At 39.4% G+C, this 26,168-nt stretch overlaps 1 protein-coding gene across 7 annotated transcripts in view; it reads left to right on the top strand.

Moving 5' to 3' along the window:
• Positions 1 to 26,168, top strand: part of diaph2 (diaphanous-related formin 2) — a 372,649-nt gene that overhangs the window by 98,501 nt on the left and 247,980 nt on the right. For all 7 annotated transcript variants that reach the window (XM_041047578.1, XM_041047581.1, XM_041047580.1 and 4 more), the window contains 10 exons: positions 6,637 to 6,711; positions 6,823 to 6,892; positions 7,725 to 7,861; positions 11,311 to 11,419; positions 14,121 to 14,231; positions 15,735 to 15,847; positions 19,092 to 19,208; positions 23,439 to 23,557; positions 25,083 to 25,147; positions 25,948 to 26,052. In XM_041047578.1, coding sequence (XP_040903512.1) covers positions 6,637 to 6,711; positions 6,823 to 6,892; positions 7,725 to 7,861; positions 11,311 to 11,419; positions 14,121 to 14,231; positions 15,735 to 15,847; positions 19,092 to 19,208; positions 23,439 to 23,557; positions 25,083 to 25,147; positions 25,948 to 26,052 — 1,021 coding nt within the window. The remainder of the gene's footprint in view (positions 1 to 6,636; positions 6,712 to 6,822; positions 6,893 to 7,724; positions 7,862 to 11,310; positions 11,420 to 14,120; positions 14,232 to 15,734; positions 15,848 to 19,091; positions 19,209 to 23,438; positions 23,558 to 25,082; positions 25,148 to 25,947; positions 26,053 to 26,168) is intronic.

Genomic DNA, 26,168 nt, shown 5'->3' with positions numbered 1-26,168 from the left:
TTCAGACACAATACAGTATGTAATACTTTGTATCATTGTGTGTTTAGGCTGTATTTTAACAATACAGATGGACAAAATCACTGGTAAACATATCATTATATTTCTAAAAATGTTTACAAATTACTAGAAATGTTTTCATGTTTTCTGGGATGTGAGACATAACCCAAAATCCCATGCGGCCCTATTTAATAAAGGAAAGGAAATTTGTCCTGTCTCGTCCACGTTGTCAGAGTGACACGTATTTGTTTCTTCTGTTATGCTCAGGAATAAAAGCATTTATCAGCTTTCCCAACCTACGAAAGTCATCTTGTCTGCTCCAGGATTTAGGAGAGCTACAGAGCTGCCCAACGTTTTAGTGGTTCCCGGCAGATATCAAATAATAGCACAAACATGCACTCACATTCTGGGAGTGTACACTGACACTTTGCAAAGGGTTTCATACATCTACTGTAAAAGGTGCCAGCAACAAAAGCTTGAGCAAAATGGCAACTTTATGGCTTTGAAAATCGAAGAAAATAGAACCCTTCCTTTCAAAGAAGTGCTTGCCACTGCATTTCGCTCCTCTCCTCCTTGAAAGATGCAACTCATCACTACAGAAGTCTGAGGAATGTGTAGCTACATCACATCAAACCTGGTGATCCTTTGATCTTCCACAACGCATACAGATTCACACTATACCGAACAATTAAATTAAGTGGTCTAATCAACCAGCAATTTGCCAGTTGTACCTTGTTTTTTTTTCTACCTTCACTTTGTGGTGAGGATTGTGTATGAGTCCTTGCTGTTGCTCAGGGAATAATTAGAAATTTCAAGAGTGTTTTGCACTCTGTGGGGGGTCATTTCAAAGTACCTGGGGAACATGGTGTGCTGTCAGCTGTCTGCTGTGATAGAGACTCCACGCCCCAATCTCTTACACTCCTCTTATACACACCGGCACACACAACATACAGACACACACAACACACAGACACACACTGCCGTCATTGAGTTTTGTTTTGCGTCCTTGCACATTTAAACACATACACACACAGAGGCGCCCTCAGTTCCACCAGGAAAAGTGGAACATTTATTTATGTATAGGCCTGAGTCTTTGTTAGAGCCACGTTGTGGAATCAAGCTGAGACTCAAATGCCATTAGCAGTGCAAAGTGCTTGTTTTGAGCACTGCACAGCTCCCGTTCCTGTGCGTGCTTCGCTACACCACCAGTCACATTGTTGGACAGCTGGCACCAGGAACACTGTCCTGAGACTGTTTTAGTACCTATATCAAACATCAGTACCACTCCACCCGGTTGTGTGAAAAGACCCTCTGCTGCAGTGTAATGAACTTGTTTTGTATTATATTGTTATTATGAAAAGCAAGAAGATAAACAGCTTACTTACACAGTATGTGTTACACGCAGATTTTTGCATTGTCCAGTCGTTATACAGCTGTGAGACATAGCACTTGTCACTTTGATGGAGGGAGTTCATGTTACCCGGAGTTACACGTGAAGGATATCAGCTGGCCGTTGTTCTCTTTCAGGGACAGCACAGGCCAATAATTTTGGATGAATGTGTAAATGCTGCATTGACTGGATGTCCATTATACTCAGGACATTTCACTGGTTTCTTGGCAACCCCATTTTACCTTGGTTCTGCCATATCCATAGACAACCTCTTAAATATTTAATTCACTTTTGTGTGAGGTGAAGGTTTCTGTGAATAAGGGCCAACAAAATGAAAGGGTAAACAGTGTGTGGTAGATTTTAAGAATTCTGTGAAGGATTTTCGAAGAAAAATGAGTTTTTGTCGTCGAAACCACTGGTTATAACCTGCTTTTGCGTTGCAGTCGGGGTTTGCTTCATGTAGTTTCATAGCTAGAATATAGATAAATGCCTTTATCAGTCTTTCTCTGATATTATATTATAACTACTTGGAGTCATACATACTAATTTAGATTTTGAAATGGACAGTTTTAGAGAAGCTGGCTCCATGACTCTGGGGATAGCAATGTCAGTCAGTCCTTTCATCTGGTTCATCTGAGTCTGCTGGTCCAGCACCGCCAACAGGTCCAACACTTCAGTTCACTAACATTAGCGCATACTGTATGCATGCTAGCATGCTAATGGTTGCATTATTCGTAGTGGACAACAGTTATTAAAGCCGCAACCTTTAATACTGTAATAAACAGTTGACAGTTTTTGATTTTAATCAAGTAAATCTAAGCTAATAAGGATTGGGGAAAAATGACAACAATGTACAGTGTAGAGTTGAGTTAATATTTTGCATCAAATATCAGTCATCTGATATGCCTTGTGCATTACAGTTATTTCAGCAGGCAATTACATTGATCAGAATATTATATAGCTTCATGTTTGGCATTGTAAATCACTAAGCAGACTCTGGTGGTGCTTGGTTTCAAACTATAATGCTCAGAGCTATTTGTTGCACAGAACATCGGACCTCAATTGGAGTACTGTACCACCGAATAGGTCAGTAGTCCCACAGAGGGACAGTTGTATGGCTTTACTTGTAATACGATATGAAAGATATTGCACTTGCTCAGAAGCTTTCAATAACAAAGCTCCCCACCTAGCCATGATAAAATAATAAAAACCAGTCTATAGACTGAAATCAATGCACGTACAAGCCATCTAAACAGGAGACCAGTGATCGTTCAAACAGAAGGGGTGAAAGAGTCTCTGCCTCTCACTGTTTCTGTCGCCGCCGAGTCACTTGCTGTGACTGGTGATGCGTGTGAGTAATCTTTTCATCGTGTACTAACATTTCCCCTGCCAAGTACTTGCAGAACTCTACGCACACTACACTTTCTTTTCCAAGCTCTTTGCTATGATATGTTGTCCTCAATTTTAGAAATATACAGCTATCTACACTACACTGCAACTACTTGTATTCCCTTGAGCAAGACACTGAACACAGCCAGAAGTGGCAGCAGGAGTATTTCTTTGTCCACCTGTAAAATGCATGCTTGCTGAAAGTGTGTGGCAAAAGACATGCACCTTTACTTTAATAGGATTGCTTGTGTGATGACTGAAGTGCTTTTGCAGCTTTCTTAGTTTATGCCTTTTTTCAGTGTTTCAGTGAAGTACCTTCAAGTACGGTCTGGAGTGAGCGCTGTCTAGGATAATGGAGTGAGGAGGTGATTGACTGAATGTCATGGTTTCTATTTAAAACAGACTCACTACTGTTTAGCTTACAAATACTGTAAATATTCAAACAGAGTTTTTGGGAACTCATGCCAATATACATGCACTTATTTTCTAATAGTGGTTCAGTGCTTATCATTGTCACCTCACAGCAAGATGTTTTTGGGTTTGAATCTGCTTCTCTTTTCAGGTGTTTCTGTGCGGAGTTTTCATGTCCAGGGATTCCATCAGATTTTCTCTGTCTGTGTTTGCCCTTTGTTAAATTGGTGACCTGGCCTGGGTCTTGCCTGCCTCTCACGAAATGCATGATGGGATGGCCTCCGGTGACCCTGAACAAGATAGTAGTTGGCAGTATAGAAATGGGTGTATGGATAGATCGAGTGTTTGCTCATGCAAAAATTTGCTATGGCAGCACAAGTTAGAAAGTCAGTAATCAGTAGTCAGTACAGGTGGTCATCTCACCCAAAATATTTTGACTTTGTTGTGTTAACAGCAACATCTACTAAAGTCCACAACATAATGGACTTTTGATGATGATCTTTAGTGAACATACATCTAGTTAGTAAACATGCTGTTTATATATAAACACCTGTTTATGGACCAAACTGTGAGATTTTCAGTGCATACATTTCATACCAGTTAACATAACTACAACATAATTGCATCAAGCCAGCAAAAATAACATAAAATATAAAATAAGAAATCGCTTCCCTAAGACCGACCATGAATTTTTCATTTTGCCTGCGGAATATACATGATTGCAGAAAGTAACACAATTTGGTGGCACTTAACTAGAGGATTATAGCCATCAATATTAGATGAACAAGTTCTCCCCCAAGTTAATGAAATCCTTGGATGTATGCCCACATTAGAAGAAGAGACTGATAAGGGAAGGATTCGATCGCTTGTTCCTTCAATGTTGAATCGCTACATTGATATTTTAATGGCCCCAAGAAACAAGTATATTGTGTTTGACCAAAGACAAGCTATAGCCACCTCTATAGTGCGAGTTTTGCTGCTCTTCTTCCTAAGCAATAAAGGTTATCCGATTAGAATACCCGCTGATAATACTGTTGGCTTGTAAATTTCATTATTGATAATCACATGTTAAAATAAACAAAATTTGATGTTCTTTTTAGGGAAATAGGAAAGAATAGGTGGAGGTAGATTAGTAGATTATTATTACTGCAAGTAATTGTAGTATAGCATACACACACATGCTAGTAGTGGTGTTATTAGTATTGTTATTTGTGTTGGTTGTAATAGTATGTTGTCCACTGAGGCAGTTTTTCTCATGAACAGGAATAGGGCATTTCATAGCCTCAGGACAAACACTGTAGAAGTACCATCTCTCATTTTCTTTGTGGTAACTTTGGGGACATTTAGAAGGCAAGCTGCCGAGGACCTAAGGGTATACGTGAGGGGACAGAAAATGATAGACAGTCTGAGATGTAGGGAGGAGTCAAAGCATTTAGTGCCTTGAAAACCTCGGAGGACTGCATTATGTTGCAACCTGCAGCTAGATGTACATTTTTGATGAAAAATTTACTGCGCAGACAATTCCATGCCTGTTTATGCCTGTTCTGTCTTAATCCAACAACAGTAGAGAGAAGGTAAACATGGAGCAGACAGCACATATTCTGCAAAACTGCTGCTAAATTCCCACTTTACATTCAGTGCGAGTTCTTTGTTGAAGGTATTTATCAACAAAGCTCTTAAACTTGTTTTCTGAATAGTTGGTACTTGTAATGGTTTTGTTCTAGATTAGTCTTCATCTCAGTTTTCAATACTAGTCCTTCCTTGCGGGCACCTGAAAACACCAGGGTTGTAATAAAATGCATAGATGGAAAAAAGGATCGTATCATTGATATGAACCACAGATTGGAGTTGTCTGGCTTGATGGCTTTGGTGTTTATTCTGGTAAAACTTTAGCTCACTCTAACCTCTGGAGGGGCTTTTCAGACTGTTTCTATTGGGTCTTCTGTTCTATGGGTTCACTGACTGGTCGTTGTGTAGCAGTATCTGTGTGTGTATATGTGTAAAAGCTAATTTCCAAACATACCTTATGTCCAGTTTCCTTTGTTTTCCTCCAGAGCCTTCCTTCCTTATCAGTACTTTTCTCACACACCTTGTTCAGGTTACGCAGCCTTCTCAGAATCACATATTGCAGTTGCGCTGTGTAATAAACGGAATTTCTCCCCACAAATATTGGTTCCATTTCTTGCTCTCCGTAGACTGACATTACCATCATTACTAAGGAGCATAAACAAAGACTGTGGATTTACTGAATTGTGCTCTCTCAGCCATGTCGCCTCCTTTCCCTCTTTGTTCTCCTAGTCTCTCATTTACTCCTACCACCTCTGTAACACAAATACATATAACTGCATTATTATTCTGCAGTAAACTGAGCCAGTTTGTTTTTTTGTTTTCTTTCTCCTTTTATAACCTTAAATATGTGCAAAACACATGCAGGAAGGAAACATTCAAACTGGGAGGCTTTTTGTAAACAGACATTTATAAATTTACAACATTATGATGTTTTGTTTTTATTAAGAAAACAGATCATCATTATACACTACAGTAAATAGTAATAACTTATGGTTCTGCTGATCTGCTAATGAAATTTGAGTAATGGTGGGTTGTAGCGTGTGTTAATTTAGTCACAGATCAAAGAAATACCTCACCTCAACTTCACCAGTTGCCTCAGGCTTTTGCATCTCATCCCTAATTGAGGGTCTCTTCCGACTGACTGAGTCAATACAAATGACTTTAATACTCAAACCATTATTAGTTCAAATCACTGTCAGAAAGGTGGGATAAATCATTGACTTATGCCCCGTTAATGTTAGAAAATTGCTCTATGCATTTTGTGTTATTGACAGTTAAGGGCCTGAAAACAAGTAATGCTAATGACATAATCTGCCTGTGACCAGACTGTCCCTCCCACCCTCCTCTTGCCTGGCTTAGACAAACGTGTTCATCTGCACTGGATCATTTGCCATCACCTGATAGGCTGTGGTTTATAGCCAATTATCTCTTGCGATACATTATTGATTATAGTGTTATCTTTCTTGCATTGCTTAATCTTTTAGCACAGGAACATAGCAGCTCACAGGGGGGCCTGGATGCAAACTGCCTAGCGATGGAAAGACAAAGTTAAGATGGGTTGGTGTTCATTTTGTTGTAAATGGGTACAGTTTAAACTCAGACTGATTCAGACTGTGTTCAGTATCGTGGAGGGCGGGGTGGTTTTTGATTTGCTGCTCTCACTGTTAGAAATTAAAAACCACTACAACAGTCAGTTTATCTAAGTGAGTGCTAAACCTTTGATATTATTCTGAATGACTGATTTCCTCTGAGGTTAATATAATATTGCTTGTGTTTGCTTCCTTCTGTGAATCATGGCTTACAATAAACCAGCAGCGCAATAACAGTTTTGATAGAATATTGGTTAAATGATTTTTGTGTGTCTGTGTTTGTGTTTCTAGTTGGGTTAATAACTTCGGTCATGAGGGTCTTGGCCTTCTTCTGGATGCTTTGGAGAAGCTGCTGGACAAGAAACAGTGAGTGGTCTCCTCTGATATCCCGTTTCTGTGTCATTTTTATGGTACCAGGTTGTGTTCATATCACCATATCATTCTCTCTCTCTCTCTCTCTCTCTCTTTTTTTTTTAGGCAAGAGAGTATTGATAAACGGAACCAGCATAAACTCATCCAATGCTTGAAGGCTTTTATGAACAATAAGGTTTGTAAGAGATAATGAAGAAAAGACGATTTATCAGTCTGATTAATTAGATAATGATCTCATTAGATGTCAGTGTATCTGCATGGTGAAATGATATTGCACGGATACAATCCTAAATGACCGGAAATTATTGGAAAAAAAGAGCTGTTGCCCTTAGATTTTAACATTATTTGAAATCCCTAATACAAGTCAAGGTAATGTTTAATTTTTTAAAATTTTTTCTTACTTTTTACCAATAAAAAAGAAAGCAGGAACAAGGCTGCTCTTTGTACATGTACATTAAACATCTTTGAAATTTGAAATAGTACCTCAGATGGCTGGGATTCCAAACCTGATTTGAATCTGGACCCAGACAAGCCTGGGAGAATGGGACAGAAGAGTGAAGCTAATTTTGCCATTTCTAGCTCACAGTCTCAGATCTTTTAATTATCCTTTTTGGGAAGGTCTGGCTCATTTCTCAAAAGTGGCACACATTTCAAGGATAGATGAACTATTGATATTGCTTCTCTTAGAGTTAATCCCCACACGTGGTCATCTCTACCCATTCCTTCAGTTGTGGGGAGACTAAAAGGTACAAGAGACTATAAGTATTTGTCCCTATAGTCCTGTCCTGAATTGAATTAATTCATCATCCTCTCCGTTTTCTCCCATGGCCTCGTTGTCCCTCCTTAAAAGAAAATTGAGGCTAACTATAACTTACGTACATTAGAGCTTCTTTGTATAATTCATTTTTTACTTAACGTGAAAGTTCTCCATGAATGCAAATGCTCTCATTAATTTATACCCAGTGGACCTTTTCTCTGTCCTACCTCCTCCCTTCCGTGTTTCACAGTATGGACTGCAAAGGATCTTGGGAGATGAGCGGAGCCTGTTGCTGCTGGCACGAGCGATTGACCCCAAACAGACCAACATGATGACAGAGATTGTCAAAATTCTCTCTGCTTTCTGCATTATCGGAGAGGAAAACATGTAAGTTGCATTCACTCAGTGTCACTCGGTGTCATTCAATCATTTGTCACATTCTTCTTTGTGCATCTTGCTCTTGCACACTTTCCTGTGTCTTGCATATCATTGAGAAGACATTTGTTCTGTAGATAGACTATCATATACCCACTCTCACAACATGTGAGTGATCTCAGGGGCTTTTGGTTTTGTTTGCAGTTTTTGAGGTATTCTTCAATGAGACTTCTTCCATTGCTCTGAATAAAATCGATGTGAATAAAATTCCATTAGTGGTGCTTAAAGCATGAAAAATATGACATTTAAAAAAACAAAAATCTTTTCAAAACAATCTGTTTAATCCACATAATCCACAGACCTTGCTGTGGAGTGTTTTTATTAGAACTATTTTCATTTGGAGACATAGTCCAGAGATTTCAGGGACAGATATCTCAAAGCCTTTACAAATAAAACTAAAAGTATTTGCATGGTAGAAACCTCTATGAGTAAGTAGGAAAACATGTTTTTTTTTTTTTCTAAATGAGTGAACTAACCCTTAAAGTACTTTTGCCTCAATTTAAAGTTGTAAGTTTTCAGTTTTCAGTTTTCAAAGTTGAGTGAGGGATACATTTCTCTGTTTTTCTCAGTAAATAACAACGGACATGGAAACAGCACAACACCATTTCAAAATCCTGACTAATGACAAAAAAAACAAATGATGAAAGAGATATGGTGTGTCTCTGCTATGTTTACACGCTTTGTTATGTTTGTGACACAGCAAGAGGAACGGTGCCTTCTTGCAAACACCGGAATATCACTAATACTTCAGTCTTCTCCCACTGGGTGACATGTACTCATACAGAGACTGCACCACGGGCATACATGTGTACTCACTGTGCGCATATAGTGCAGTTACAGATGGCCTTAGACAGTACAGAAGCCTGTTGGCTGACATGGTCAGATGATGCAGTTTAGTCTGTTTAATGTGTTGAACTACTCAGTGTAGTTTACCATGGATACACAACCTGGCTGACAGTTTATAAATTGGATTTAGGGGAGTGTTTTTTATTGTTTCCCACAGGGCCAGACTAGAATAACAATGGCACTTCAAAGTCAGTCTGTATGCAGTGGTGGAAATAAACAAACCCACAAATTCTGTTGGAGAAGCTGAGTTCAGCAGTGTGTCTTCACATCTCTGACCATCCAAACATGCCTTTATGCATTGCAGTTCTGACCCATGCTCAGCATGGTTTCCAAAGGGTTTTGAAGTTAAAGAATATCAAGGAGTGCGAATCTCTTAGTAGCAATTTAATCCAATTAATTTTTAATTTCAATTAATTCGCCATAAGTCCATTTTTATAGGTATAGTTAGATTTGGTTCAGTTTCTTCAAGTCACAATTATATTCAGTAGTGCTCCTAAAATTTACATCCATTAAACAGATGTTTTACTGTGAGACTGTTCTTATTATCAGACTGAAAATGTACCTTAGAAGCATTTTTCACTTATGCAAATATATCTTAAGATGTTGTGGTGTTGTGTGTTAATTGCACAAGGTGATGTCCCTTAATAGACCTTTTCACACATAGAGAGTATGACTTGTCATAGCAGAAAAGCATAGGTTAAACTAACGCCATTGATGATTCCTCCATTTAAGTATCCCGCAAGCCACATTAGTGAGCCGGTATGGAACTGACACATCCAAAAAGAATGCAGCTGTCATTGTTGTTATTAATTACAGCTGTGCTTTTTCCTAATATGAAAGGGCCTGTTCTGAGGGCAGACAGGTTAGCTATGCGTAGCAGAACCTGCTGCAGAATCTAAAGCTGGCACAGATGGAAATGTTCTCTTATCCTAACAGGTGATTTCTTCAATGGTTTTCTGGAAGTAACTTCCAGTTTTGCAAAGTTGTCACAGTGGAGTTTTACCGAGCTGTCACAACCAATCAGAATTAGTCAATTAGTTTGATTCAAAGTGTTTTTAAAATAGATCAAGTCCGTCAAAATATATATATCTCGATGGATTGATGCAGTGAATGAAAATCTTCTATCATAGTCAGCAGTGTAACACTTGGACTCAGACTTGCAGGTTTTTTTAAACAGATACTGAATGTATAGATAGTACAAATCTCTCTCTCTTTTTCCACTTTCAAAGTGCTCAAGAATCGGTTGAAGTAAATATGGAGATCTTTGCCATGATCATAGTTCTGCATTAAAATGTATGTATCCTGTAAAAAATGACAGCCAAAGGAGCTGAGGCGTCACTTTCTTGCTCAGAAACTTCTCTGCCAACCAGTGTTGTGACGCTGGCTCATGTTCAACATCCACTTCAGCTGACAGCATCAAAGGGGAACACGACAAGTTAAGCAGATCTATCTCGCCCGTTTTGAAGCGTCGTCTGAACTGGCTTTAAAGCTACTCAGTATGCAGCTCCCCATGCTTGTCTGTGACTTTCTAACCCCTATCACAGAGCATGGCCGTTCAATTTATCTCTGTGTCAGGTTTACTCCACACATATAGTCCTTTTGGACAGACACATGATCTCCCTTGCTCACAAAGAGCTGCCAGTATTTTGTCATTTAGAAAGTGTTATTTTTTGGGTTGATATAAGGCAATAAAAATGGCAACAGCCTTGGTGGCATGTGTGATTACACGTGTTCAAAACTTGAACATGTGTAAACTTGCATTTCAATATCTGGCCTTGTGTGACCATTGATTGGTTTCTTAACTATTTAACTGTATCAGTGAGAGGAACTTGTATATCAGGCTAAGGGCTCTTTTGTACCCATGAGAGCAGGATGGTTGAGAACAGGGGAATTAAGCTGTATAGCTGATGAAAGCAAAATAGCAAATGTGGCCCTGCAGTGACAGCGAGACCACCTGTTGCCAGTTATTATGTATGCATATTGTAAACCACTGTTTACGCAAGTGCTCATAAGACATCAATTTAGTTTTATTGCGGTGCTCTGTGTGTGTAGCACAAACTTTCTATTTCGTTCACAGTTCGAAGGCTGAAATTGTCCAATGCTTTATTTAGCCAAGCTGCCTTGAGCCCTTGCAAGTGCTCTAATTTGCTTACTTTCTCAATAGGTGTATTTGCACATTATTCTGGCAGTCCCTGCAATAATTTGCACCCTTTCTCACCCAGCCAAATACACTCTACCACAGGTGCTTTGACAAGTGAACACATTTGCAATCAAACCCAGTTTTGTCTATCATCACCTGAGTAACAAGCATGATGAAGTCAGAATTGGATACTGCAGCAATAATGGACCAGATTGCATACAAAGAGATGGAAGGCAGCAGCATTTGTCAGGGCGACCAAAGACTAGATGAGTAACTGTCCACACCAACACACGAGGGAAGATAAGATACATGGCGTTTGAGCTGAAAATTGTGAGTAAATGTCCTGTCAGTGAGGTGATAAAAGTGTTTGTTGACTATTTTGTTTGCCTGCTCCCTGATCTCTGTTTTCTTCCAGCCTGGATAAGATTCTAGCTGCCATGACAATTGCTGCGGAGAGGAACAATAAAGAGAGATTTGCTCCAATTGTGGAAGGACTGGAGAACCACGAAGCCCAGCAGCTTCAGGTTAGGAATCGCACACCAAAAAGCAGTTAACATCACTGTTTAATAACCCTCGTCCATTCAACACTACCTTGCTGTTAGATAATTTCTTATGAAGGGTAGCCTTGACCTTCATAGTTTAGTGGCCAATTCAATAACCATTACAATAACCACCTATGTCATTTTATAATACTGATCTAAATTCAGTATAGTATTATTCTGTGGAATACGTTTTTACCTGAATAGTCTTACACATTAATTCATATTGGCCACAGTGGGCAAAAACCTGGCACAGTCCAGTGTCATTCACACAAATTCTGTATTGTCATGAAGACCAGGATTGATGCCAGGCAAGACTGAAATTGACAGTCGTGTCACTCTGGGGCTCATTGTACCTCAGCCTCAGCTGTCTCCATACATGTGTTTTTTCCCCTGCCTCTCTTTGTGACTTTGAGTCCACTTCACCTCTAGCACATGATGGGATGTGATCGTGGGCCTATTGAAATGCACCCAGAGCTCCATCACCAGTGCTTTAATCAAAAACACCTGCTTCATTGAGCACCTCTGCTGAACTTCTGCGAACACTAGAAAAATGATAGTTTAAAAAAAAAAAAAAAACAGCAGAGATATTGAGTTCCTCTAAGCTTTTTGTCTTTTTTCATTCTTTCTCACACTTTTCCTCCTCTCACTGCCTTATTCATTTTTTCTCACATCTTACAAATTCTTCCCCTTGCTTTTTTCCATGCTGCTGTCAAGCTGGGTCTCAGAGGACTCGAAGTGAAAGGGCAACTACAGCACCATACCTCTCTTCATTTTCATTAGTATTCTTCAGCAGCGGGGAAAACAGCAATAAAAACACCACTTAAAACATGCTTTTGAGAAACCAAAAGTAGGGAATTACTTAAGGAATTACTTTTTTAACTGCAGGGATTGGGAAGTCACGAAGGAAAAGTCATGAAGGAAACTGATGAGGCGGGTACTGGAAGAGAAAGTAGATATTCTTTTATTAGGAAGCTGTTGTTTTTCCTTTAAATTTTGCTGTTAATGAAATGAAGCTCTCCTAATTGTGAAGTAAATTAAAATGCTTTGCTGATGCAGGGGGCTCAAGGAAATTAATTGACTTTTTATCCAAAACCTGTGATGGGCTGTAGTGCTAGACTTTGCTAATGCGATTAAAATGTGTTTTGCCATAGTTCAGGCTATGTTCGTCTGCTGAGCACGAAAGAAACTCAGCGTTTCAACTTTAAAACCGTCCCAGCAGTGCCACTTTTAATTACAATGTTTAGAACCCTAACCCAGCCCCCATGGCACCTAACACAGATTATGCCCCCACCCCCAACCCAACCGCTTCCCTCTCCACAATACATGACTGAGGCATGTTTGAGGTGCTTGATGTAAGTATCCATCTGTATGAAGGAGAAGAGAAAGAATTTTTCATGAGCTCCATGGCTTTCTTCGCTCACATAAATTCTGTGAAGATTTGGTGGAGTATTTTTTATGTATCTGGTCACTGGTGGATCCAGTAAAATGTCAGGTTTCAATGCACAGATCTTGCTTAGAAGCCCTCAAGCCTTTCTACAGCATGGAGAAGTTTGCCATGCTTTGCGAGCCCGGCGCTGGCAGCATAAGCTCTGTGGCAGCGCATCCTTTACTGGAAGAAGCTCGTGCCTTCCCTAGAGAGTAGTATCTTATATCTGTATTGCCTAACGTCATGCATTTTACCCCCATGACTGGCTAACAAATGTGTTTGTTGTACTGCTGCTACAATTTCATGGTAACAGAAAAACAAACCATTGCACTCCAGTTTGCTTTTGTTCTGCTTTTCACAAGGCGAGAACTCAGAAAGTAGATGTGATTTATTTTGTTGTAGCTCTAATAAAAGGTGACTTAAAATTGAGTTCAATTAGCAAAAAATGTGGAAAACTATTTGAAGGACAATGGAAGGCAATGAGGTACAAAAAAAAGTATGCATTAAAAGATGGCTTTACATGGAATGATCTGTGGTCGTAGATTCATTATCCTTCATGCACATGTATCTGCATGTTTGTGATTTTTGGCAAAACTATTAAGCAAGAATTCTGTATGTGAGACAAAAAATTCTAACCCAGAAAAATAATAAAACTGACTCAGGAAACCACACAGAAACAGAATTGTTATGGCTCTTATTAATAACACATACAAGCCAACAGCACAGGGTCAAGGTTTCAGAAGACGTTTCACACCGTCCATGGGAATCCTTCAGCCTGGTATCGATTGTCTGTCCAAGGAAAACTGTCTTATCCATGGCTTGCTCCCCTGAAACACCTTACTGCTCATTATAATTCATCACCAATTTCCTCTTAACCCCATCCTCCACCTAGCACACACAGAGAAACATATACACATACTTTGAGTTTTTTTCCTTACCAATAAATCCATTAATAATACACATCTTGTCAATAGACACACCAGATCTGTGCTTTCTACCATTTCTCCTCTGGTCTCTCTCTCTCTTACTTTTTTGGCTTCATTGTTGCAATTTCTTTGCTCTAACTTTGGTTTTGGAAAGGAAATATGAAGAGCAAATAACAAAACACACATTCATTTTACAAAAAACAAGCACACAATTAACAATGCAGTTACAATATTTTATTGATATGTTTTGCAAGATATATTTACTTTGCCTTGTTTCTCATTTATTTTTTTTTTCTTTCTCTGTTTGTCTTTTTGTCTGTCTTCACCACAGGTTGCTTGCATGCAGCTGATCAATGCTCTGGTCACCTCCCCTGATGACTTGGACTTCCGGATACATCTGCGCAATGAGTTCTTGAGATGTGGCCTCAAGAAGATCCTGCCTGTGAGTTATCAAACAATCATCACAAAGTTCAATTATTCACATGCATTAGAAAAATGAAGTTTTAGCTCTGTTCCTGAGGCCACGTGGCCCTAATATTTACTCTCTCCTGTGACAGTCAGTTTAAGCACACAATACTGTATTACTTCTAACACCACTTCGAACTCCACCCAGCAGATTTGTAGCCTTACAACATAACACATTACAGTTAGAATGTGTGCTAGTCAAATGTCCAACCTTGATCAAATTCGAAATAATAGAATTTAACTGTAGTTAACACCTGGTCAAAGAGAATTTTTTTGTCATCTGACAACTTCAAAATGGATGTGATATGTTTTTATTAATTGTGAGAGATTAAACATTCGGGCATTCAAACTGAACAATCCAGTAGTAAAATCAAATCCTCTTCACAAGATTCAAGAACTAGTTAGTGGCTTAAAATCACAAAGACTGAACTTGCCACATGACTCAGGGGACATAAATAAGCATAGGTTTTATTATTGTTGTTTCAATTAGTGGTTGTAGTAGTGGTATAACTAGAAGTGATATTAGCTTGTGTCAAGTGTGATGTGGTGCCGGCACCTCATCACACAGGTCGTCCTGGCATCATTAACAGCAGGCTTACACATCTTCACATGAGGCGAAGGCAAACGAGCTCCAACTCATCACTCAGGCTCTCATTTGTAGTGAGTGGGGTGAACATGTCACAGAGCCAGTTGCTAATAAGTCATCCCAGCTGCTCCTGTTGATTATTACTGTCATTACTTTAATTATCTTCAATTCTGCCCCCTGATACGAAAGAGTCTCGGTGTACAGTCATTTATGAATGCCACGTTCACCGCTTTTAATGCCGACATTCAAACTGACACTCTTTCATCTAATTATGAGTTATGCTCAGGAGTCAGTGTTGGCAGGGAAAAAGTGAACTCCACTGAAAAAGAAAGCACAATTAGTTTTGTACTTATAGTCCTTGACGCAGACATTTGGACCTCCTCCTCTTCTTCTCTCCTTTTTTTTCCTGCACCTCCCTCTGAACCAGTGTTGTAAGACAGATGGTGCACCCAGAAAACGGTGCAGTGTGATTGATACCTGCAGAAATTGGGTTACATTTGGCCCCGTCTCCGTCTGTAAACTCCACTGCCGGTGATAAGTGGTAAAGAGCACCCCCGTAGCCCCTCGTGGCTGGAACAGGTGTGCGGGAGTAGTTTCTGTCTGGAATACGTAGTGCGAGGGTTTAGGGCATCTCAGTTCCCAGCTCTCTGTGCAGCTGGAGCAGGGAAACTAATATTCTGGTACTACAAGTTTTCAGAATATGTCTGGTTAACAGTAATATATACAGTAAAAGTCTGACAAGATTCAGCAATACAAAGACTAGAGTAATAAATCTTTATAAGCCAAATCTGAATTATTCCTTGCAGGTGCTGTGACTGTTTTTCATAATTTACATTGTGAGATGACCTTTTGTATAACTTCTCAGCTATCTCCTGTATGTCCAACTCATTTCAGGAGCTAAAAGAGACGGAGGAGCTGGACATCCAGCTGAAGGTGTTCAATGAGAACAAGGAGGAGGACTCTATCGAACTCTCCCATCGCCTGGATGACATCCGCGCTGAGATGGAATATCCTTTTGTCCTCCCTCTGTGTGAATATACAGATGAATAGGCCTGCAGAACTGGCAGTGAGAGATGAGTGTATATTGTGGGTTTGGTCAGGTTTTACCGGCTAAAGCCCCTCATGGCTTGGTTCATTAGAGAGGGATTTGAGGAGCCAGAGCACAATATCCAGCTCCATCTCTGACCAGGTATACTAGGTAAATAACCCAGTCATCTTAACCTTCCACCTCTTCACTCTTCTTTTTATTTACTCTTCCCAGCTCCTCTTCACTTTTTGTTCTCTGTCTGTTAGGATTGGGTTAAGTAGGAATCTTGTAAGACTCAAGAGGAGAATGTCAAACAGACATATGCTTTTTTGTTCTTACCATTTATTATGCATGGTAGACAATTAAATATTTTTATGTTCAGTAATATTATTTCCACGGTAGTAATATTATTGCCATGGTCAAGGTTTTTTCAGTTTAAGTATTATGACTCCTTGCCTCTCCTGTTCCATTTAGGAAATGTGAATTTTCTTCTCCATCTTTCTACCAATGTCCATTTAACGCCAAACTTGCAGAGTAGAAGTTAATAAGGTGAGCGGTAATTTAGTCCCCAGTTGGAAACTTCTTCAAGCATCCCAGAGAGGAACCCTTTAATAATTCACAAATCTTCTCTAAGGCTATGTATGAATGGCTGACATTGTGAGCAGACAAACCAGACACTGACATTGTTATGCAGATGTTCATTCTCACAACCTTTTTCTTTCACCAAATCCCACAGTTCTAGTACAGGCACAAAGTGCTGCTGTGAGTGACAGTTTCTGTTGACACATGTAGTTGAGGGGAGGAGGTTGTGTATGTGTGTGGAGAGAAAAAAAGCACACCTGGATTAATGATGTGCTTGAGCAGGTTCAGAAATGAGAACGCCCAGTGTTTGTTTCCAAGGACAATTCGGTATTGATCTGTGCGTGGCTCTGAGCATGATTCGAATGCCTAGGCTACCCTTTGTCCCTTTGCCTTCATAGCTTGGACACACACACACATACACACGTATATGCATGATATCATGAAGGTAGTACTTCTACTACCTGAGCATTACATGTGTCTTGTTTCTCCTGGCAGTTTCATGAATATTAACCTGGAGAGCCTCGTCTCCTCTGTGTCCGGCCCAGGTCCAGGTGCTGAGGAGGTGACTCCAGGCCACTAATAAATATTAATGAGCTGTGGAATGGTGATTGATTGACCTCACCACTGACTGGCCTACATCACACTTGACTGCCGCTCATGTTTATTCATTATTTGGAGAGAGAGTGTAAAGAGAGAGAGACAGAGAGAGAGAGAGAGAGAGAGAGAGAGAAAGCAAGCGTAGAGGGGGTGTCATTGAATGGATTGGCATTCTACATTAGGTTTATGTCTGCAGCTTAGTGATAGATGAAGCTAGTTGGATACTTTCCCAGTCTGAGCTCCTTCTCATGTCCTCTCAAATGCTGCTGTGGTGAGACTATAATTGAATCTCACAGGATTGGTAATTCTCCCAGGCTTCATACTCAGCTAATACAAGGGAGGGAAATGATACTTTAGAGGAGCCTGTATTCCCATCCCTCGCTCTCTAAAAAACTGATATGGGATAGGAGTTTAATTACAGACATTATTGAAATTAATAGGAAAGGTGTCAAACTGTATTTAAAAGAATTGATCTGCTCCAATTGCAGCGGTTGCTTCATTTGGTGTGGATGATAGCACGAGAAATGGAGAATGCAGTTGATGAAACCTGACAAATAATATTAAGAAACAAACAAAAATCCTCAGATTAACCCTTGGAAACAGGTTAGTTTGATCCCTCCTCATCTTCAAATGTCAGGTGTTTTGGATCCTTAACATTAGCATATTCACAAAATAAGCTTATTAGAAAACACTTACATGCTTTTAGTAGAACTATTACTGTTGCTCTGGTGATCAGTTTAGCCTTAATTTGGCTTTAATTTTGTGTGGATCCTCACACTCAGGCACCTAAAAATCCTAACAAATTAGTTTTTGTATGTGCTTTAAACTGATATTTTCTTCACCAGAAGCAGGAGGGAGGAGAATCACAAATATGCTGCCATCGTGCTGAAAATGTCACTTCATCGCTTTGCAGTCAGTATGTTGCTCTATGTAAATATTTTAGAACACATTGTCGAGATTCACACTTCATGTTATGATGGCAATCAGGTTTTCATCTCTGTGTGCTTAACAGTGCACTGTCTCCTCAGTCTGGCTTTTTTCTGCATGTGTGCACATATCTGAGAGGCTTATTCCACTTTTTCAAACAAAATGAGTCTCCGTGGGGAAATCCTCCTTTCTCAAGCAAACAAATTAAGGAGGCTCCAAATCATTCATTTTCCTGGGTTCTTTGCTTCTTAGAGCTACACTTTTAGAACGCTATCAGAAGTTAGAGAAACATAAATTTATTATTTTCTTAATTAATCTTGTTCTAAAAGTCAACCGTTAACATAGAATTTGACTTTCGAAATGCAGTTCAGTGGGTGTGTAGTTCTTACATTGCATTGTTTGTTTGAATAAGTGGCGTTAATAACACACACTTTCTAAAACTAATATTCAGCAAATAATCAAGAAATATATGTAGCTTATAATATTTAAGCATGGAAGAATAACAACTAAGACAGTCGGATTTAACATCTCTTTTAGATGTCAAAGGCATTTCTGCTTCCTCCTGGGGAAAGCAAACATAAGACACATAATCAATACCTTTTGCAAATTTAATAACATGAATTTTCGCTCCTGACTGCATGTCAGTTTCAATCTGAGATCTGAACCTCAGCTATATTTTTGCCCTGTGAATGTTCGGCTCCCCATCATTCTTGCCTCAAACATTGAAACCGGTGAGTTTTTCATGTAATTAATTTCCACTGTCTTGAAAGGTTTGGAGTGACAGGTAAACCAGAGGGAGAATTCTTTATTGCCAATCCCCCTCCTCAAGTTAGCTGTTTACACTGTTTTAGCTCCCCCAAGAGAGCGTGGATAAGAGGAATCACATCTCCGTTTGCTTTTGCACAATGATGCTTGTCAGTGAGGAACTGGGGGAAAAAAAATGTTATAAAGAAAACAAGAACTAATAAAAATATAAATGTTTACATAAGTTAAATGCACCTGAATAATGAACTCAGATTGGGTGTTCTCAAGAACTTAACCTTAACTGTTACCTTATTTAACTTCTAACTAATAACTTTCATACTACCAAGTTGTTTTTCTTAACCTTGCTCCTGTACTGATATGAGTGAAGTGTACCATCTCCTGTCCAATATGGTGAAAGACACTGGCTCAGAGACATACTTCCTGTCAATCCTTCAGCACCTATTGCTCATCAGGAATGACTATTACATCAGGTAAGTTCAGTGTGATTTTTTTTACATACCACTGGCCTTGTATTGACTGACGACATCATGATGCTTTACTGTGTGTCAGTGGGCTAAGATAGTTTGTTCATGACTTACAGGAAGTAGTTATTGCCTCTGTGGGTCTGTTTGTCTTCGACCAACATATCTTGAAAAGTAGAAGTGAAGTTGAAATTTGTTATGTACATTAGTCCTCTCCAAAGTGAGAGATCTATTGATTTTTGAAAGACAAACTGGAGCTACCGTGATATTACTCCAGTTTTTGTGTCATTTACCTAGAAGTGTTGGGCTCGTCTCTCTTCTTCACTAAATCAACTTCAACTTTGATGTTCAACTTTATTTTTCCTGAGGAGGAATTTGTCTTTTAGCCCTGTGGAAACATAGAACACACACAGACTTAAACTTAAAAAAAAAAGAACACACCTAACAACAAATGTGAAAGTGTACCACGCAAGCTCACACAAAACAGTGTACATCAGGTGGCAGCTAATGTAAGACCTGGGCTACATCCAGTCTAATCAGTAGTGGTTAAGACAACATCACAATCGTCTCCACAAATTTATTCACTAAAACCATTCTAACGATTAGAACTGAGGATGAGCACAAAGAGTTAAAAAGTAACTCCACACTTGCTTCCCTTACCTGTGTGGGTTAAAAGCCAGCCCAGTTACTCTTCAACAAAAATCCTTTTTTCTAATCTCCTTTGTTTGGAAACACCAACTGGCAAAGCAGTACATTATCAGAGCAGGGATTTTACTTAGTTATTTGGAATTATTTAGTAATGTTAACCGTTGGGCAAGTTCTCTACTTTGTCCTTGAAGAGCAAATATGTCAGTCATTGACAGGAATGCTGCCTCTCCTCTGAATGGAGTGACACTGATGAATTCACTGCTGTGTCAGACCTTTTTGCAGAAAAAAAGACTAAAAAAAAAAGAGAAAGTTGGAAGTCGAAGGGAGGATGAGAGGAGGAAGATGAATTTACCATAGACAAGTTGCTGTTCCCTTGGAGTTATGAATAATGTATTCCTCATCTATTCGGAAGAAGCGAGAAATAGAATTCACATTAACCAGCTAGTGCAGCCACGTCCACCTCAGCACCACTATCCATGTACCCCTCTGTAAGCCAGCAATAAGAAGGGATCAGTACCAGTGCTCATAAAAGAACTGATGGTCTTTTTAAAGATATGTTTTTGAAATATTTCTTTCCTCTAGCCTCCATCACAGTTGCAAGGACAAACCCACACATGTGTACACACAGACATTAACACTAGAAATGCATTCTGACTGAGGAATTTAATTCCCCATACATCACTGCTGTGGAGTTAGGATGATGGAAGATGCTGTACTACAGTACATGCAGCTATTCCAATAGATACTAACTAAATTTTTCTTTGCCCTTAAAGTTATCATCGTTTCATGCTGCAGTTTAAACTGTGTGAATGTGATGTGGTCCAGTATAAACAGTATTTCCACAACATGAAACAAAAACATAGCGGGAGGTCAGAGAATGTGTGATAGCGATGCATGGTGCTAGTTGAAATCGTTTAATGCTGGCAGTCTTAGGTTAAGTAGTGTTATGTAAAGGTGTGACAGACTTTGGCTTTGTGATCAAAGGAATACATGTGTGCTCATCATGTTCTACCTGAAGTTACGGATTAAGTTGTTTTTATCGCTGTATTTATTACACATGGCAGAACACTTGGCATACTGATTCTTGTATCAAATAATAAATAAGTCCATTACAGGATAATTCATTAAATATTATAATTAGAATTCTAATAATAAGATCTACAGTGGGCAGACTTTTCATGCGCTCTGTCTACTGTCATTCCTCCTAACACAACATTAGTTGTTGCTCTCCCCTCCAGGGCTTGGTTTATTTTTGATAATTAATCTCTCACTGCAAGCCTAATGAATGGGAGCACATCAAACCCACCCAGTAAATATAGAGCAGATCTGCTCTTTTGGAGCCTGGTGATATGGGGATTACACTGGTTATGTGGAGCAGAGCTGGATCAAGTGGCTGGGGCTGTGCTGAACTGCAAGCTATCATTGGAAGAAATGAAGGTGCCAAAGTAAAAGAAGAGGTGGGGAATGATGCAGAGGACATATGCTAGCTTCTGGAGCCCAGCCCTGCCCACTGTGGAGGGGCCTGACAGTTCTGGGTCACTCTCTCCATCTCTAGTTATCTCCACCCAGCCCCTATCTGCTTGGTGGTGGCGGAGGATGGAGGACGAAGGGAAAATAGGGCGGCTTATTGAGATAATAATGTGGTGTACATTGGTGACAGTTGTAAGCCGAGTGCCACAGTGCTTAAGCCATGCAGGGCGATGTGTGAGCTTTCACTAGCTTGTTCCAGTCATGAGTGGGCGAATCCGCCAGCTCAAGCTTAATGTATGGCATTTCATGCTTTCAAAACAGTGCACCTAAATGCTGATTTATTCTTATTTGCTTTGGCTCAGAATTTTGTGTTCTTTCATATTTCTGTTCATAACATGATATGGCCTGTCCACCCACAAGGTACCAACAGAACATAGCCTTTGAATTTATGGGCAACAGTTCGAGTCAGAGCCTTGGAAATAAACTTCATTCCATTTAATGTCTGATAATGTTTGGTAATAACAAGCTGTTTATCACGTGTGTTACTTTCTACTCAGACACATACTTGGATGCATATGCTTTTTTGGTCTTACACAAAATGGATCCAGCTGGCAACAGGCAATTTGTTCACAGTTCTGCCTGCTCAAATCAATTATTACATTTTAGTAACATTAATGCTCCTTCCCCTTAATGCTTTTATGCAGAGACATCAGACAGACAGGCTTTGATCAGACTTTGAGTTTCTTATCTGGATCAAAGTTGTCATAAAATATCTTTTGGGCATTTCAGATTTTCAATTATTCATTATATAAATCAATTGGACAATCTCAGGAAGTTAAAAGTACATTCATTATGGCAGATTTGCTCTACTTGTAAATCTTTGAGTGTTCAAATTGTCATCTTCCCGGTGTGAAAAAATTATATGCCAGAACAGGAGTTTGCAAAAACACCAATGTCCTCTAAAATATGAAAATAATTTCTGTAAATTAAAATAACATCAGCTGCCAGTGAAAACCTTTTCGAGTGTTATACTTTATATTTGTGCTCTGGGACTCGTAGGAGAACATAGCCTCCACTGTGTGCTCGCTAGGAAACTGTTTGCTATTTAAAAAGGAGATGAAAGGAGCTGATGTGATTATTGAATCAGAGGGCTGTCCCTGCTCCAGCTGCTGATACTATATTCCTCCTACTGGTAATGTATTCATCCCACTGCACCCCTTCTCCAGACTTCACAGCGCTGTACCAGAATTGCGATTGCCCAGCCGTTAAGCAAATTGCAACAATTAGTTGGTCACACCCACATTCACTTCTGCATGGAGTTTTTTGTTGTTCGCAGTTTAGGGAGTTGTGCTTTCATAATTATTTTTTGTGTGCATTATTCGAAAGCATCATCAAGGGTCAAATTTCCGCATCTAGTAGCTCAGTCTCACTTTACAAAATATGGAGCTTGAGTCTTTAAAGGAGCAAAACACTAGTTGTTTCTGTTGTGTATTTAAACATAAACCTCTGGTCAGTGTCATTTTTAGAAAATAATTATTTCTCAGTTTGGAGCTCAGCTTAAGCTGGCATTGTATTTACTAAATGTCACTTGCAATTTAAGTTGAAAATGTTACAGAGAAAAGGTCACACACCAACCTGTGTGGTGGAATGGGACTCACAGGCTGATTCACACACCCTGCTCGACAACACCAAGCACCCAGTCGCACTCCTAACTGGCTGACATGTTTTCCCGGTCATTGTGCTTTCAATTACACACATTACGCTGATTAGATTTACATTTCAGTTTTTATGGTTGCTCTAATTGGCAAAGATGATTGCAAATTAGGCAAGAGGGCAAGCACAGCCTTGGCTACCGTCTGTCACCTTGAAATGGGCAGACTAACACAGACTTTGGTTCTGTGTGCCCATTAATCTGCTAATTCCATGATGGGGGTGAAGCAAGTGATCAAATTTAATAGGGTGTCTATTTTCTCCAGCAGCACCCTTTCTGACATGGCATTTTGTGACCTCTAGCTTGGATAAGGGAATAATTTGTGGTTAATTAGCCTTGTAGAGTTTATGTCACTCATATCTTTCTGTGGCTTGTCTAATTGTTCTGCTTTATGTTTCCTCACCCCTCAGGCCTCAGTATTACAAGGTAATAGAAGAATGCGTGTCTCAAGTGGTCCTGCATCGCAATGGGATGGACCCTGACTTTGGCTACAGTAAAAGATTGGACGTGGACTTCACCCATCTGATTGGTACTTTTTGCTTCATATTTACACTCATTAATTTAACATGCCCTGGCAAAAGTCTAAAATGTTAAAAAAAGTAAATGTTCGTATAAGAAAAAGTATTCATGACTTATGGTTATGATCCTGACATGTTGGAAATTACCCTTCGGGACTTTTTTTTTTTTTTTTTTTTTTGCTGCAGGAGATTTATCACTGATGTTGCTTAAAGTGTCTAGTTACCTCACAGTCATTCTCATTATCCTCCCACATCCCCCTGAGATTCCTCTGACAAACACCTGCAGTGGCTTGACATATAAGATAGGGTCATCTAATTATTGATGAACAATACATTAAATATGGTAAAGTGAACTGAGGAGTTAACTCAGAATAATTTTAAATGTTGTTTTTCTCAGTTGGGGTATTTGTTAGCTGTGGTCCTGGAGTCATAACAAAAACATCTATTTGCACTGCATCACTAATGGAAATTTTTTTTCAAACAGAGAAAAGAAATAAATAACACCACTTTGTCTCTCTCTCTCGTGTGTCACTAACAGTTCTGTGACTTGCCAACAAAGGGTCATTAAAAGTTTCTAAACCTATCCATAGAGAGCTGATGCCGTTTTAAATAAGTTTTCTCACTCACTTCACTGAGATTTAATCAGGTGCTAAAAAAAACTTCCAAGTTGTGTTTTGTTAAATTCTCACTAAAGACATGTGGAAATACATGCTACATCCACGTGAGTTTTCTTAAAGTTGGCTTCCCACCTTTAAAAAAACCATCAAGTTTTTTTTTTTTTTCCTTATTTATTTATTTTTCCTTTTTTTCCACATTCACATTAGGGTGTCCTTTCCTAATAGCAATTATTTTTCAGAGGGAAAATGTGTTGCGTGATGTGTGATCCAACAATAATTTGCACTTGAAACTTTCACTCACACTGTCCTTCAGATGATTCATCCACAGGCTAATTCTAATTAAAAAAGGATTTATGAATATATTCAAGACAAAACAACAAAAACAAAGACATACAAATAATTTAGAAAACAATGCAGAAAACAAAGTAAAATGGCAAAAACATTTTTAAAAAATGCTGATTTGGCTTTGACTGATATTTGTCTTGTTCAAAAACACAGTTTTTCATTTATTTCATTATTCGATGAGCTTTACATTTCAACACATTCATGTATTTTATTCAGAGTTTTAAATGAGGCATATTCGTAGGTCGGGTAGATAAACACAACCTGATAATCCTTGAAATGTTAGTTAAATTACTTACTTGTGAGAGAGTGAAGTGCTGGTTTTACTTCTGAACAGACACTTGGTATTTTTAGGTGTGGTGAAGGGCGTTATATGATATATGACATGTTTTTTGAGACCATCATAAGTTGTAAACACCTCATGGACCCAACTGATTTTTCAAGAAAGAATTCCGATCATACTTGCTCTAATAAAGTGCGTAAACAGGATTCAGATCTACATGGGGAGCTAATGATGCACTTTGCTCCCATAGATGCCTTTGAAGTATCTTGTGACTGTGGCCGTCTTGTTTTGCAGATCAGTGTGTGGATAAAGCCAAAGTTGACGAGAGTGAGCAGAAGGCAGCAGAGTACTCCAAAAAGGTGAGACATTAATCACTCCAGCAGCTCCCTTGGTTGGCCGACTCCCATCAGGAAAGTTTTTTCTTCCTCATAGCTCCCCAGACAAGCTATTGATTTACCATGCCCTGATCAATACCTGGCTGTGACGCTACATGGCCCGTATCAGCATTACAAGAATCAATGCTGATGTTCTGATGTATACTTATTTGTGCACAGTGCTGGGACAGAGTTAAGTTATGTGCAGACTCTTTTGATACACTTCCGGATTTTCAGCTATCTCTTCAGAGAATTCTCATTATATCTTACATTTCCCTTTGATGTAGTGAAATAAATCACTTTAATGATTAATAGTATTTTTTTGTTTGAGAGAAAAATCAGAACCTTACCTCCTTCATTTTATGTCTAATACTGAAATTTGTGTTAAGGAGCCTCACACACCCAGAACCGAAAGAGGGTCCTGGGTATGTGTTTTTCTTAAGAGTCCTGTCCCACCAGTCCACCATGCACCCTGCTGCGCCAGTGAAATCATTGTAGCGACATGGCTTGGTTTCTGCAAAGGTTAGATCCATCAACATACATGAAAGCCAGGCCTGAAACAAAGACAAAGGACAACAGGGCTCTAGGGCCATGAGGGCTATGAATAGAAATCGGCCAGAGAGTGTAAGACAGTGTGTTTTGGTGTCTGTTGATGTGCCCCGTGGCCATTCTCTGGAGACACCCTGCCGCTCACCAACCTGTGTGTGTGTTTGTGCGTGTGTTTACATTTGCGTTCTCATGTTTGTTATGTGCACACAGACATACTTGTGTCTCTTTTCTTGTAGTTTGATGAGGAGTTCAGTGCACGGCAGGAGGCCCAGGCAGAGGCTCAAAAGAAGGAAGAGAGAATCAAAGAGCTGGAGGGGAAGATCCAGGCCCTGGAGTCCCAGGTAAATCCATAAAGAGAAATCCCACTCTGCAAAACAGTGTTACATTCTCCCAGAGATCTTTTATGTGGTATGTTTCTCTAAAGAAAGAAAGCATGAAGAATACGATAAAGAAAAAT

This window comes from Toxotes jaculatrix, chromosome 10 (genome assembly GCF_017976425.1).
Source record: "Toxotes jaculatrix isolate fToxJac2 chromosome 10, fToxJac2.pri, whole genome shotgun sequence".
Taxonomy (NCBI): Eukaryota; Metazoa; Chordata; class Actinopteri; family Toxotidae; genus Toxotes; species Toxotes jaculatrix.
This window is presented reverse-complemented; position numbering and strand designations above follow the sequence as displayed.